Source organism: Camelus bactrianus, chromosome 2 (genome assembly GCF_048773025.1).
Source record: "Camelus bactrianus isolate YW-2024 breed Bactrian camel chromosome 2, ASM4877302v1, whole genome shotgun sequence".
Taxonomy (NCBI): Eukaryota; Metazoa; Chordata; class Mammalia; order Artiodactyla; family Camelidae; genus Camelus; species Camelus bactrianus.
The window spans coordinates 86,682,601-86,696,909 of record NC_133540.1 but is presented as its reverse complement, the minus strand read 5'-3'; the positions used below and the strand labels follow the sequence as shown (position 1 = coordinate 86,696,909).

The 14,309-nt window shown below is 36.3% G+C and overlaps 1 protein-coding gene across 1 annotated transcript in view; it reads left to right on the top strand.

Moving 5' to 3' along the window:
* Positions 1 to 2,213: 2,213 nt before the first annotated feature.
* Positions 2,214 to 14,309, top strand: part of CDKL2 (cyclin dependent kinase like 2) — a 29,998-nt gene continuing 17,902 nt past the window's right edge. The window contains exons 1-4 of the mRNA XM_010969326.3: positions 2,214 to 3,150; positions 5,083 to 5,281; positions 11,629 to 11,823; positions 13,649 to 13,827. Of these exons, the coding sequence (XP_010967628.1) occupies positions 5,114 to 5,281; positions 11,629 to 11,823; positions 13,649 to 13,827 (542 nt within the window). The 5' untranslated portion in view covers positions 2,214 to 3,150; positions 5,083 to 5,113. The remainder of the gene's footprint in view (positions 3,151 to 5,082; positions 5,282 to 11,628; positions 11,824 to 13,648; positions 13,828 to 14,309) is intronic.

Genomic DNA, 14,309 nt, shown 5'->3' with positions numbered 1-14,309 from the left:
TCATGCACTTCCATAGTGTTTTCTTTAGATTTTTAGAGCATTTCACTTTCTTTAGTCATTAAAAGGTGCCTTTCAACCTCTTCCTCTATTGTCCCACTTGGGCAGTAGTTCATGTTATGATTTTTCTGGAAAAGTATGGCTTTTCATACAGTAACTTCAAGTTTTTTTTGAATTCAAGTCAATGACATTTTTTCAATAAACTTCAGCTACCCAAAGGAACAGCCAAACAATCCACCCTTTAGAACTGATCATCATCATCTTGTACCATTTCCAAGGTCTTAAATTCACAAATTGCTTTCTTTGACAGAAACTTTTTCTATTTCACTCCCTTTAGACTTACTTTTTATGCCTATGAAGACTTCCATTTTCTCAGCGCCTCTATTTTCAGTTTATTAAGCTAACTTCTGTCATAATTTGTCTTCCTATCTAGCTGGAACCTGTGGCAGACCATTTCCGTGGTACTTTCTCCATCATCCTTGATTTCTTCTTTGTTTAATCTCCTTGCACTACCAGTTCTCTAAGCAGCTTATGTATAACATCTATTTTCTCCATTCTTGACCCTGAGGATACCAAGTCCTATGAAACAGAGTCAGCTGGTTTCACTGTAAATTCATGGTGTCCAGGCTCAAGTGGGCATATTTTACTGTTTTGTATTCCTTTCAGATCAAAATGTCTTCTTTCATAGAATTTCTGCTCACAAACCCTCGAGCCTCAATCTCACCATTATCTTTTTGTGTGTGTGTGCAGAAATGAAGGTTTTTATTTTTTAACTGAGAAGATCTAAGCCAGCTAATGTGTTTGTCCTACGTTTTCCTGTTTTTCCTCTTTCCTCTAAACCTCTTCAAGGCTAGGCCCTTTTCATATTTTATTACCTCCTCTTCACTGCTTTTCTTGGTTTTTCATTAATTATTCCTTTTTTTTTTTTTTGCCTCTTTAAAGCTTCTCTCTCCATTTTTCTTCCTTACAAAGATTTTCCTGTTTAAAAAGAAAAAATAACAATAACCCAATCCTGCTTCTGCGTAATGCTGCCTCCTCTTCAGCAAACACGTAGATGACTTTGCCCAGGATGTTTAATTCTTGAATACCCTATGTCTCCTTTACAGTTGGCTTTCAAGCTCAATTCTTAAGAAATTGTTTTCTCCAGCATTACCTAGTCACCAAAGGATAAACTTTTGGTTGCCTGTGGGATATAAACAGGTTATTTTAAGCTTCAGGGCCTCTTGCTTAAAGGTGCCTTAAAAATGTTTATGTTGTTGAATATTTTTGTTAAGTTACAAAAGTAAAATATTTTTGCATTCTTGTTCTCAAGCTTCAGGCCCAACAAAACCTGGATTTGCCACTTTAAAGGGAATCTGCTTCTCATACGAAAGAAGTTCATCAGATTAGCCTACAGAGGTAACAAAACGGGGCATAGCTCCCTCCACTTGGTCACAGCTAAGGATAGAGCTAATTACATCTTGTATTGACTGAAGAATTATATTCTTTCCATAGCCAGGTCTCAGGTCTGGTCCTCATTAGTTTCAGGAACTAGATTTTAAGCAGCTTGACCAAGGTGATCAAGCACTGGAAGATTAATTCATTCTAAGCAAACTCACAAAAGTTTGTTTAAAAACCAGAATGTTTATTTCTTTGTATACAAGAAGGAATTAATACCTTAATATTGACTATAGGTATAAGTATCTGCTATCCAGGGCACTTTTAACTGGATCAAGGTATTACGGAAACCAAATACTATTATAAAATGTTTAGTTTTCATAATTTGATGTGAAAATAATTGAGTGCTTAAGGTCTCTTCACTGCAGGGGTATGGTGTAACCCTCAAATTCCTTGAAAATGAAGAAAGCCCTGTTTCTTGTGTGATTTCAGTATGTGCATGATTCTGACCTACCAGTCTTGCCTGGTCATGGACTGAGTTAGTCTCTGCCTTAAACATCGCACCCTGCAATTGCACCCAAATTTGGCTGTCAAAAGACCAAAGTGTTGCTCATGTGTGCTAGTTCCCCACCTATCCTAGCCCTTTTTCTCTCATTTCTTTCACATTCTCTCGTCTCCTTCCATTATCTCCAAAGTGTCTCCCTCATGTTCAGTGCCTAGGCCGTCTTCCCCAAGTCCCTCCTAAAGTCAGTTCTGTTGTCACCTACTACTTTCACCTTGCCTCGCCTACTTATCATCACCTCTTAGACTGTCACCCTCATCTCCTACTTGGCCCAGACTGGCTCCACTGCCCGGACGGACGGGAAAGGAAGCGTCGAATCGCGGTCGGGCCAGAACCTTCTCGTGTGAGGAGCCCACTCCCCGGCCCAGCGGGGAAGCTTAAGGAACGCTTCATCGCGTTCTTTGCACAGTCTTCCCCTCTCATTTTCTCCCAATCCTATAAAACCATCACCACCACTTTGAGCCTTTCCCTGAGCACTAGAATCTCCTCTTGGCCTCAGACATAAGGAGAGGCCTCCCGGCGAAAGGTGCTTCCTTACTTGAAAGCGAAGCTGTGTGCTAATGCTGGCGTCTGCGCATCAGTGATGAGAACCTGAGCAGGGCCCCAGGTGAACCGGCAGGGTGGTTGGCACTAAGCCAATCACAGCTCGTGACGACAGGGCCCGGCCAATCAGAACACGGGAAGTTTGGCGCACTCAGGGCGGGCCTGGGAGGGTGAGGACCCGCCCCCTTGCAGCTCGGTGGCCAACGCCTTGGCCCAGGGCTAGCGAGAGCCGAGCAGATTCGCAGACTCCTGGGACTGGGCACCGTACAAGCTGGGAGGCGGTGCCCTCTCACCCCAGCTATTATCCCGACAGGCCTTGGCCTTAACAGGTGTTGTGCCTGCCGTGGACGCATTTTAACCCCGGTCGTATCTCTCTGGAGACTTTGTGCCTATGGTTGGGGACAGAGTGAGGTCGTTGCCTTGACGACGGCAGCATGCGGCCCGCGGTCCTCCGGAGTGTGAGCTTGCGGCAGGTCGAGGCCAATCTGCCTCCCTGCCTGCTTCACCTGGGACCCGTGACTGTTCCCGCAGAAGAAATCACTACAACAGTAGAATTGCTAGTTTGCTAGTCAGCATCTTTTAGACCTGCGAGCGAGATGCATTTCACCTGAAATTTGTTCCCAAGTTGAAAACCTTTGGGTCTTTCCACGCGAAAGGATTTAAAAGCAACAGTAAGTATAATACTTTTTAAAGCTTCTATTATCTCATTCTTTACTATGTAATAGATCTCAGTCTGTCTTTAACAAAATAAAAAAAAAACAGCATTATTTTTTATTATCTAAATTATTGGTATGAGAACCATATGCTCACATGGCCCACATCCAGAACTACCGCATTACAATTGGCCAGGTTTCCTTTTAGTTTGTATTACCCTTAATTCAGGAGTAGAAGGCATGAGGAGTTACAGTTTATGAGTAACTGTTTCAGGAAACAAGAGGCTTTTTAAGCTGTGATACTTTTAAGGTATTTGTGGGCAGTGCCACTTGAAAAAACAGGTGTGACCAAACATGCAGTTGGATTGGAGAACACACTTGTAGTAGTCAACTGGCAGAATGTTAGCTTGTGACATTCTTCAGACTCTCTTAGACCTGCTTAAGGTAATTTTAATTTTGTTCACATTGCATTTTCAAATACTGAGGACATAGCTACTAATATTTTTAAATGATCCAGGTTATAGATTCCAGCTATTTTTGTCCTTGGTATGATAAGCCTAAAAGTCTAGTCCTTAATAAAATATGTTGTCTTAGTGGAAGGAAAAAAAAAATTAAGGAAAAGAGAGACAGAATTACATTGAGTTTTTTTTTTTTTTAAACATTGACATTTTATTTAAAAATAGTTAATAGAGTTTAAATGGAAGTTAAAATGTCAAATATATGGAGAGTTAGTGTCAGGGACACTATAAACAGTTTATAGTAGAACTTACTATAAAAACTGGTAGTAAAATAATGAAATCATTGGAGTTGGTGTTGACAAGTACACAACTGATGGCAAGATTTTTTTTCCTGTCCAAGTTTTATGAATGAGTGTTTTTATATTGTCAGGTTAAGAAAAATTCAACTATGAATCTTCATTCAAATATATAGTTACCAAAAGACTTTTTTTCCCCTCCCCAAACTTTTAGAACCACGTTGGGATTAACAGCCATATTTTTCATTCTTTGCTTCTGGGATTTAATTTCAAAATCAGATTAAAAATAAATTTAACTTTGAAGTTGTAGTTTATTAGTTTTTATATTTCATGGCAATCAAACCTTATGAATTGAGATCTAACTGTATTTGGTTGAAGTTTCTTTTTGATCCAAAATATGTAGTGGAATGATTGCTGGACTGTCACCAATCATTAGTAAAGTGAGACAGATTTCATTAGGATTGCCTTTATTGAGAAAATGCCATATAATGGCATGTAAAAGAATTCTAAACACAAAATTCAAATAATCAGACTTGTAGTGATTAATCATTAAAAGGATTTTTGAAATAACTGTATTTGATACTGATATTTAATTTTTAAAAATATGCTTATATACTGTGATGTCATTGTTATTTTATATGTTCAATATAGAAATTTAATTACTATGGTGAGAAAAGTAAAGAAAAATAGTTTATCAAAAGTTGTTAGTGTTAACTTGGTGAGTAATCTTTTTGTGAACAAATATTTTCCCAATTGACCAGAAAGTGCATAAAGAGCCTCAATTTTGATCTTTTAAACCTGATGTAAAAAAATAAATTTTGTCTTCACTAAAACCAAATTCACTTGTGCCTTTTTCACCTTTGAGTGAAAAGGAATTGTGTTTTTCTAAAGTAAACTGTAATTGTTTTGTATAATAGTTCAAGTATTGCTTTATCTTTAAAAATATATTGAAATTTCATTAACATGACATTTATTAAGTTAAAGTTAATGGCTTCAATTCCATTTGCCTTGTCTATTATGAAATATATGTGAATATTTGGAAAACATAATTTATATGCAGAACAATACACAGGGCAGCAATTGATGCAATGCAGTGACTGCCCTAATATGAAAAACAGGTGGGCAAGAATCAGTTTGGGAGGGTGGAGGAAACTAATATACTCAACATAATTGATTCTATGTTTTGGTTTTTACAGCAAGAAAAATTCCTACTGGTTTTCAATTAAAATGGAAAAATATGAGAACCTAGGACTGGTTGGAGAAGGGAGCTATGGAATGGTAATGAAGTGTAGGAATAAGGATAGTGGAAGAATTGTGGCCATCAAGAAGTTCTTAGAAAGTGATGATGACAAAATGGTTAAAAAGATTGCTATGCGAGAAATCAAGTTACTAAAGGTAAGTAAATATATATATTGAATTGAAAAAAATGAGTTGTTTCTTGATTGACCATTATTTTTAGAAAAAAAATTCTGTTTTTATATTTCTTTTGTTTCCATAACTAGATTTAAAGTATAATTTTTTTGGCAAAAAACAAATAAGATTGCATATGCATATTCTTTTATATCATGAATATAAACATGATTTTAGAAGTATTTGTTGCTTTTCTCTATGCCTGCCTGCCTGTCTGTCTGTCTATCTATCTATCTATCTATCTATCCATCCTCTATCTGTCTATACAGCAACAACTGTTTTAGGGGTTCCGAAAACCACCCCCAGTTTCGATGATTCACTAGGAAGGCTCACAGCACTTAGCATATAGTTGTACTCTAGGCTATGATTTATCATAGTGAAAGGACATAAAGCAAAATCAGCAAAGGGAAAAGGCACATGGGGTGAACTCTAGAGGAAACCTGTCAAAAGCTTCCAGTGGAGTCACGCGGGATGCACTGTTTCTTCCAGCAATGAGCTATGACAACATGTGTAAAATATTGTCTACCAAGGGAATTCACTGGAGACTCAGTGCCCAGAGTTTTTTTTATCAGGGGCTGGTTACACAGGCACCCTCTGCCTGGCTCATGTAGAAATTCCAGACTGTCAGAAGAAACGCAGGTTTTCAGTATAAACCATATTGTTTGCACAGTGAGCTACTTTATCTGTTCTGGAAATGAAGGGAACCCTCTTGAAATCCAAGTTTCCGGGTACAGCCAAGGATTCACTTTGCAAGCTTTCTAAGGGTAAGAGTCTCAGGCCTGCTCTGTTAACTCCCAGTTGAACCAGAAGAACCAGAAATTTATCAATTTTATTTATTTTTAGAAAGAACCAATGTTTGGCTTTGTTGATCTTCCATATTGTATATTTCTTTTCTATTTCATTAATTTTTGCTCTTCAGTATTTTATACCTTATACTGATTTGGGGTGGGTTTATTTTACAGTTCTTTTTCTAACCTTATTTCTTTAACTTTTAGGGTTTTTTTTTCCTCATATATGCATTTAAGGCTATAACCTTCCATCTAAGGACAGCTGTGTATCTGAGAAATTTTGATTAGCAGTTCAAAATATTTCCTCATTTTCCTTGATTTCCAAACATGTGGACAGTTTCTAGGCTTTCCTCCCTGGTTATTTGCTTTTGACACGATTGCCCTGTGATGTGAGTATGTACTATGTAAGATTTTATTCCTTTTGAATAAATACCCAATACCCCTTCCATTACTTACCAATTATTCCTGTTTCTGGGCTTCCAACTGGAATCATTTTCCTTGTACTTAAAACATATCCTTTATTTTCTTTAAAGCAGATCTGCTGGTAAGGAATACTGTCCATTTGTGTTTGTCTTTAAAAAAAAAAAGTCTTTACTTTCTGTTTAAAAGATTATTTTCAAGGATATAGAATTCTAAGTCGGCATTACTCAGTATGTTCAAGACATCATTTCACTGTTCCTCTGGCTTTCATTGCTTCTATTGAAAGATCGGACATTCCTTAGTGTGTCTATTTTTCTTCTGGATGCAGTTAAGCTTTCTCTTTGATTTTGGCTTTCATCAGTTTTACAATAATGCACCAAGGTCTGGGTTCCTTTGTATTTATCTTGCTTGGATTTTATGACTCTTGTGTCTGTAAAATAATGTCATTTGTCACTTTTAGAAAATGCTCAGCTATTATTGTTGCACATATTGCTACTGTCCCATTCTTTCTCTTCTCCATTTAAGAATTGTTTCATATATTAGACCTTCCCCATATGTCTCCTATACTCTTTTCTGTGTTTTCATCTGTTTATTTTTCTTTACTTCAACAGATTTTCTTTTGACCTGTCCTCCAATTCAGCTGTTCTGTTTCAGCTGTATCTAATCTACTGTTAAATTCAACCACTGGCTTCTTAATTAAAGGTGTATTTTTCTGCTCTAGTATTTCCATTAGACTTTTTTCTTATAGTTTCCAGTTTGCTACCAAACTCTCTATTCTGCTTTTTTGACTATTGAAATTACAGGCTTTTCTTCTGAAGTCTGTATCCAATAACTATTCTCTAGATCTCCCATGTATTTATTTCCATTGTCTGTTTTTTCTCTTGGTTTTTGATCAAGTCTTATCTCTTGATATGCCTGTATTAATTTTTTTATGATTAATAGCTCAGTTTATTAGCTGTTATTGCCTGTGTTAATTTCTAAAAAGTCTATAAATAGTTTGAATTTGGATTAGCATATTAGACTGGGAGCATCCCATGCACATGGCAGAAGCAAATTTGTATCTTCTCTGGAGGAAGATAACTATCTTAGCCTCAAAATATTTCTGCAACTAAATTTCCAAAAACAATATCCAATACAAATAATAATGAAGAACACAAGAAAATGATACTGTAAGCAAAGAACTTTAAAATTAAGGAGGTCCTGGGCTGGTAGTGTGCCTCTGCCAGGACAGGGAACATTTTAATGTAAATAATTGTTAACTAGTAAAGGTGGTTAATTACTAAGAGGGGTGAAAGGAATCCAAAGGATATTTTAAAAAAATAGCAAATGCAGAGTAGATACTACTTTTAGGGCTGATTTCTCAGAGAACCCACCTTTGCAAGTCATTTAGATATGACTTTTCTTTCCCTCTTAGTCCCAAGAGGCCACAAAAATCCAAGCTCAGTTTCAAATCTGTCACTTTATTCACTGCAAAATCAGCTTTGAGTCCCGAGATTGTTTCTGAGTCCTCCTCTTCTTGGTTTTGGCCCAGTAATTCCTCACCATCTTCTTAAATCTTCTTTATGTTTAAGAAGATTTTAAGATATTTTGTCCAACTTTTTACAAATTCTCAATAAGAGGGTTGGTCTGAGTTACCTCGCCTGCCATTACCAAATGTGGCAGTCATCTGCTTTTAAAAATATAAGTGGACAGATAGAGGGAGAGGGGCAGGGGCAGAATGTGGAACTGGTGGTCTGTGTTTTAATTTAATCTTGTTCAATCTCCACATATTTAGAGATTTTCCAATTATCTTTATGTTATTGATTTACAATTTAATTCCATTCGGCCTGACAGCAGACACTGCATGATTTCTAGTCTTTTAAATTTGTTGAGGTGTGTTCTGTGTCCCACAATGTGGTTGATCTTGGTGACTACTCCATATGAGCTTGAGAAAAACGTTATTTCTGCTGTTGTTTGATGAAGTAGTCTATAGATGTCAATTATATCCAGTTGTCTGATGCTGTTGCTGAATTCATCTATGGCCTTATGATTTCTGTCTATTTCTGAGAGAGGAATGTTGAAGTTTCCAATTATGACAGTGGATTCATTATTTCTCCCTGTGGTTCTATCAGTTTTTGTTTCATATAGCTTGATTCTCTCTTCTTAGGCACATACATGTTAGAATTGTTATGCCTTCTTGGAGAACTGACCCCTTTATCATTATGTTATGTCCTTCTGTATCCCTAATAACTTTTCTTACTTTGAAGTCTGTCCTGTCTGAAATTGACATAGCTACTCCTGCTTTCTTTTGATTAGTCTTAGTATGATATAGTTTCTCCATCCAATTGCTTTAAATTTCTATGTGTCTTTATATTTAAAGTGGGTTTCTTATAGACAACATGTATTTGGAGTATGTTTTGATCCAGTCTGACAGTTTTTGTCTTTTAATTGGTGCACTTAGATTACTGACATTCGGAGTTACTGTTGGTATAGTTGGATTACTGTCTATCATATTTGTTACCGTTTTCAATTTGTTGCCCTTGTTCTTTGTTACTATTTTTGTCTTCTACTCTTTCTGCCTTTTTGTGGTTGTAATTCAGCATTTTAATATAACCTAATTTTCTCTTCTTTCTTAGCATATCAGTTATACTTCTTTCAAAATATCTTTTAGGTAGTTGCCCTACAGTTTGCAAAGTACATTTACAACTAATCCAAGTCCACTTTCAGACAACACTATGCCACTTCACAGGTAGTATGAGTAACTTATAATAACAAAATAGTCCTAATTCTTTCTTCCTGTCTCTTGTATCATTGCTGTCATTTCACTTATATATAAGCATACCTAAGTGTGTGTGTGTGTGTGTGTGTGTGTGTGTGTGTGTGTGTGTGTGTGTATACACCTTTCATAAGTAAGTATACCCATCAGAGAACTTATTTTCATATACAGACTTACGGGTATATACGGAGCAGTAGGTGTGCACATATCAAATGGCAGCATACCCTACACACTGACCTGCATCTTGCTTTTCTCCACTTAATATATCTTAGTGATTATTGCATACCAGTGGACATAAAACTGCCTTGTTCTTTTTAACTGCTGCATTTTATTTCATTATATGGATATACTTTAATTCACTTAACCAGTAATATATTTGGAAAGCGCTTTGTGATCCAATCTGGAATCTTTTGCTTTAATAGCTAAGTTTAGTCCATTTATAATTATAATGTAACAGATAAGTTTGATTTTAGTTTTCTTTTTTTCCCCTCTAGAGTCAGAATAGCTTAGGTGTTAAGAATAAGACATCTAAATATTTTGCACACAAGTCAGCTGCACTTCTGGTTTATAAGTTGGATGTTCCGGACATGAAGGAGGAACTGAACAAAACTGAAATGTTTTCAGGAAAAGACAGAGGCCAAGATTCTTGGGTTCTAATCCTCCTCTATCAGTTATTGCTGTGTGACCTTGAACAAGTTTAACTTCTGTGTGCTTTGATTTCTTCCTCTTCTGTAAAACAGGATAATAATTGCACCAATGTTATAGAGTTTTTGTGTTTATAATAGTCCATAGAACATAGTAAACACTATGTAAATGTTAGTTATTATTATTTATAACATTATGTTGCTACTTAAAAAATATTTTTCTATTTAGCCTCTGAATTCCTTTCTAAACATTGAATGTGTTTCCTTTGCTAATATGGAAAGGCCTTATTTTATACTTTATAACTTTAGTGTTATATAATATACATAATCCTTTGTAAAGTGATTATTGTATTTCTGTTTCCTCCTCTTTCCCATTAATCCACCATCTGACTTTAGAAGATATCTTATTTATTTTATGCTTACCATTAAACCTATAATTAGACCTTATAATTAAAAATTTCAGGTCAAAAATACAGTTTTAACCCATGACAAGAAAATCAGCATATATATTCTCTTTTGTTTGCATCTTGTCTTCTTTCTCCTAAATTTGTTAAGAATTTCAGGTGAAAAATACAGTTTTGACCCATTGACAAGAAAATCAGCATACATACTCTTATTTTATTTGCATCTTGTCTTCTTTCTCCTAAGTTTGTTACTAATATCATTTGTATATTGTTAGGTTCTAAATATTCATTTTCTATTTTGTAACTATGGTACCCACATTCATATAAGACTTATCCTGCCCTAATGAATTTATGTTCAGAAATTTTTCTCTGTTGTCTTTGTTGTTGAATGACAATTTCATTGGGTATAAAGTTTCTTTTCTTAAGGATTTTGAGGACTGTATTCTAGTAGTTTCTTCCTCTTTAAAAAATGTGGCAACATTTTCTGCTGAGTGTTATCTGCCATTTGTGTTTCCTTCTCTTTTCTTCAGTATCTGTGAATAGATCCTGGATTGGTTCCCTTTTGATTGTTTCTTATCTTACAGCGAAGTGAGCCCTTCCTGGACCAGCTGTTTGTAGGAGGTTCGCTTTCAGGAGAAGATGTGGTCTTGTTCCAGGCTGGCAGGAATCCACTGTGGTTCACAATGATGTTTCTTACAATACAAGCCTGAGTGTGGGACTGACTTATGTTATTCTTAATTTCTCTGAAACTTGTAGTTGCAAGCTTGTTCATAATGAATTGTTTTGCCTTTCGTTTGGCTTCACTGACAGATTGCTTCAGCAAATGAGTTTCTGTGTGATTATTCAGACTCCCCTCCCCTGCTGTTCCTTGGTGCCATTCAGTTCTAGGGATGCTTTCACTGACAGTCTGTGAACCCTGTTCCCATTACATCAAAGAAGGTTTTTTGTTTTTGTTGTTTTTCTCTTCAGGGTATGTCACCAACTCTGCTCTGCCAGCTTTGTAGCCACAGATGACTCTTGGTATCTTCCTGGACTCCTGTGTGGTACCACCTTGATGGGGCCACCTCATTTGTTGTAGGTGGGGGTCATAGATCCTGCTTAGTTTCATCAAAGATCTTTTTCTCATTGGCTTTTATTGTGTTCTCTGAGAAGAGAATGGAGCACTATGGTCTTTTGACTATAAAAACCAGAATATAGTTTTATAATTTGTCCTGTTTATGCATTTTATTTAGATTTTTTTAATGCTAAGATCTATTTTAGACTGTGACTGATTGCTAGTAATTTGATCTTGTAAAAATTATTTTGCATTTTTTAATAACAGCAACTGAGGCATGAAAATCTGGTGAATCTGTTGGAAGTATGTAAGAAAAAAAAGCGATGGTACCTAGTCTTTGAATTTGTTGACCATACAGTTCTTGACGACTTGGAGCTCTTTCCAAATGGACTAGACTACCAAGTAGTTCGAAAGTATTTGTTTCAGATTATCAGTGGAATTGGATTTTGTCACAGTCACAACGTAAGTATTTAGTTTAAGTAAGTATTTAAAAAAATCAAAAAGTTGGAAGAGTATACAGTAAACAACCACATACCTGCCACCTGAATTCTATACTTAGTAACATTTTGCTACATTTATTTTATGATGTATTTATTCATCTATTCATTCATTTATCTATTTGTTAATCTGTCTTATTTACTTAACTTGAAAGTCAATTGCAGACACCAGTACACTTCAGCTCTAAAACTTTAATAGTTTAATTTGTTTGCAGAATTTTTTTTCCCCTGCGGTAACATTTACTGAGTGAAATGCACTAACTTTAAGTGGTGAGTTTTGACAAGTGCATTCGCCCAGGGATCCACTTACTTGTTAGTTCAGATTCTCTTGCCTAGTTGTGAAGTGTGAAAATCCCCGCTTTTACCCTGTTGTCTATCACAATGATTTTATATCCTTTGAAAATCATATAGAAGCTGCTCTGGTAAAATGGCACTTACTAAGTATATACCAGATAACACATTGATTCTGCCAGTTTTACAAAATATTTTAATGATACTTTTTGTGTGATTATAAAAGCAACAAATGCTAATGGTAGATGTGGGGCTGGCCCTGTGACCTCACCAGGTTGTCTATATGTAATAGAAATTGCTAGCCTGTGCAAAACGCTCAGCAATGCCAATTAGGGTGCTGGTCCTCTGAAAGAGTTGAAAATAAATATATTTAAAAACTTTTTCAAAATACAGTTTACTTGTAGTAGGGAATTATGCCTAATAATTTGTTTTGTCTAGCTCTGGAATTTTTAGTATTGTCTTCCAGTGTCCTGTTCTCTCCTTCTATAGTCTCTCTGCAGAAATCTTACCCAACTGACCTTGTTTTACTCTCTTTATGTTTATAATTGCCTGATGATGCCTCCACTTGGGTGCTCAGAAATCTGCCTACTAAAGCCCATAATAAAACTAAACTACTCATTATTCTTCATCAAAACTAAACTTTCCTAAACTTTTCTGTTTTTGGTTATGGAACCACCATTCTTTTAGATTCCCACGTTTCAGTAAAATATCTGAGATTAATTCCTAAGTTCTATTGATTCTTGACTTAAAGTATTTCTAAACTGTATCTCTTCCTTTCCGTTCCTTTGTGCACCAGACTAATTCAGGCCCTTATCCCCTCGTAGTGGTCCCACTGCGCTTCTCCCTGCTTCTAGTCCCTCTTTCTGTGCTTTAGCCTGTATAAACAGGCCAACATCTTGTTTATTCAGCCCCATATGGGTCATGTCACTTCCATGGGTTCCCATGGCCTGGACGCAAGCTCAGACTTCCCAGGCTGGCAGCTGAGGCAGCCTTTCTCCCTAGTACTTACCCTTTACTCCAGAAAAGACATTTCCCTGGAATCTCCTGATCTGTTCCGTCTTCACTCTGTTGCTCTTTTTGTTGCCTTCACTTGGATTGCCCTTTCATTTCTACATTTTTATCCAGGTCACACTAGTGTTAAAGACCTACTTGGAGCCCATCCTTTTCCACAAAAGCTTTCCCTGACCACCACAGTCTTCAATGGTAGTTTCACTCTCTTAGTCTTCAGAGCAGTCATTATCAGAGTAATCGATTTGGTAATTAATAATATATATTTCGTCTGATGTCTTTGATTGTTTAAATACAATTTCAAACATAAATGTTATTTCCTGCTCAACTAGGTCCCAGTTTCTTTAAAGCCAGGGACAATTTTATATGCTTTTATTTGTATTCATTATAGGGATAAAAACAGTGCCCTGCACATGACAGATGCTCAAAAAGATAATTAATTTGTTTAACTTGATGTACCAATATATGTCATGCTCTGCTTTTTGCCTTAGATCATACATAGAGATATAAAGCCAGAGAATATATTAGTCTCCCAGTCTGGAGTTGTCAAGTTGTGTGATTTTGGATTTGCGCGGACACTGGCAGCACCTGGGGAGGTTTATACTGATTACGTGGCAACCCGATGGTACAGAGCTCCAGAGCTGTTGGTTGGTGACGTCAAGTATGGCAAGTAAGACATGAGCAAGCTGCAGGGTGGGGAGGGCGGATTTAACTCTCTCTTCTTGATAAGATGTAATATGTTTTTACTGTGATAAAAAGACTCCTCTAATGCTGAAAGAAAGTTTTCAGTTTAGGGAACTTTATAAAGTGATTTGTAACTGTCTTTGGTGCTCTGCCTTTAAACATTCTTGTGAAACAGGTTGGTGTGAGTATAATTATTTTAAAGGTAAGGAAATCAAGGTGAGTAAGTAGTCTGTTTTTTAATAGCAAGTTAAGAATAGATATATTTATCACTTGTAAAGAGAGGTAACATTGATTGGATATGTCTGACACTGTTGAAATGAGGCAAGGTAGGGTGGGCACGGGTGGGGGATAGAAACAGAACTAAGTGAAACGTTTTAAACACATAAATTATCTTTGTAAATGAATTCTTCAAAGACGAATTCTATTTTCTCCCTCCTAGCGTTCAGTTCTCCTTGCTGTATGTGTCCC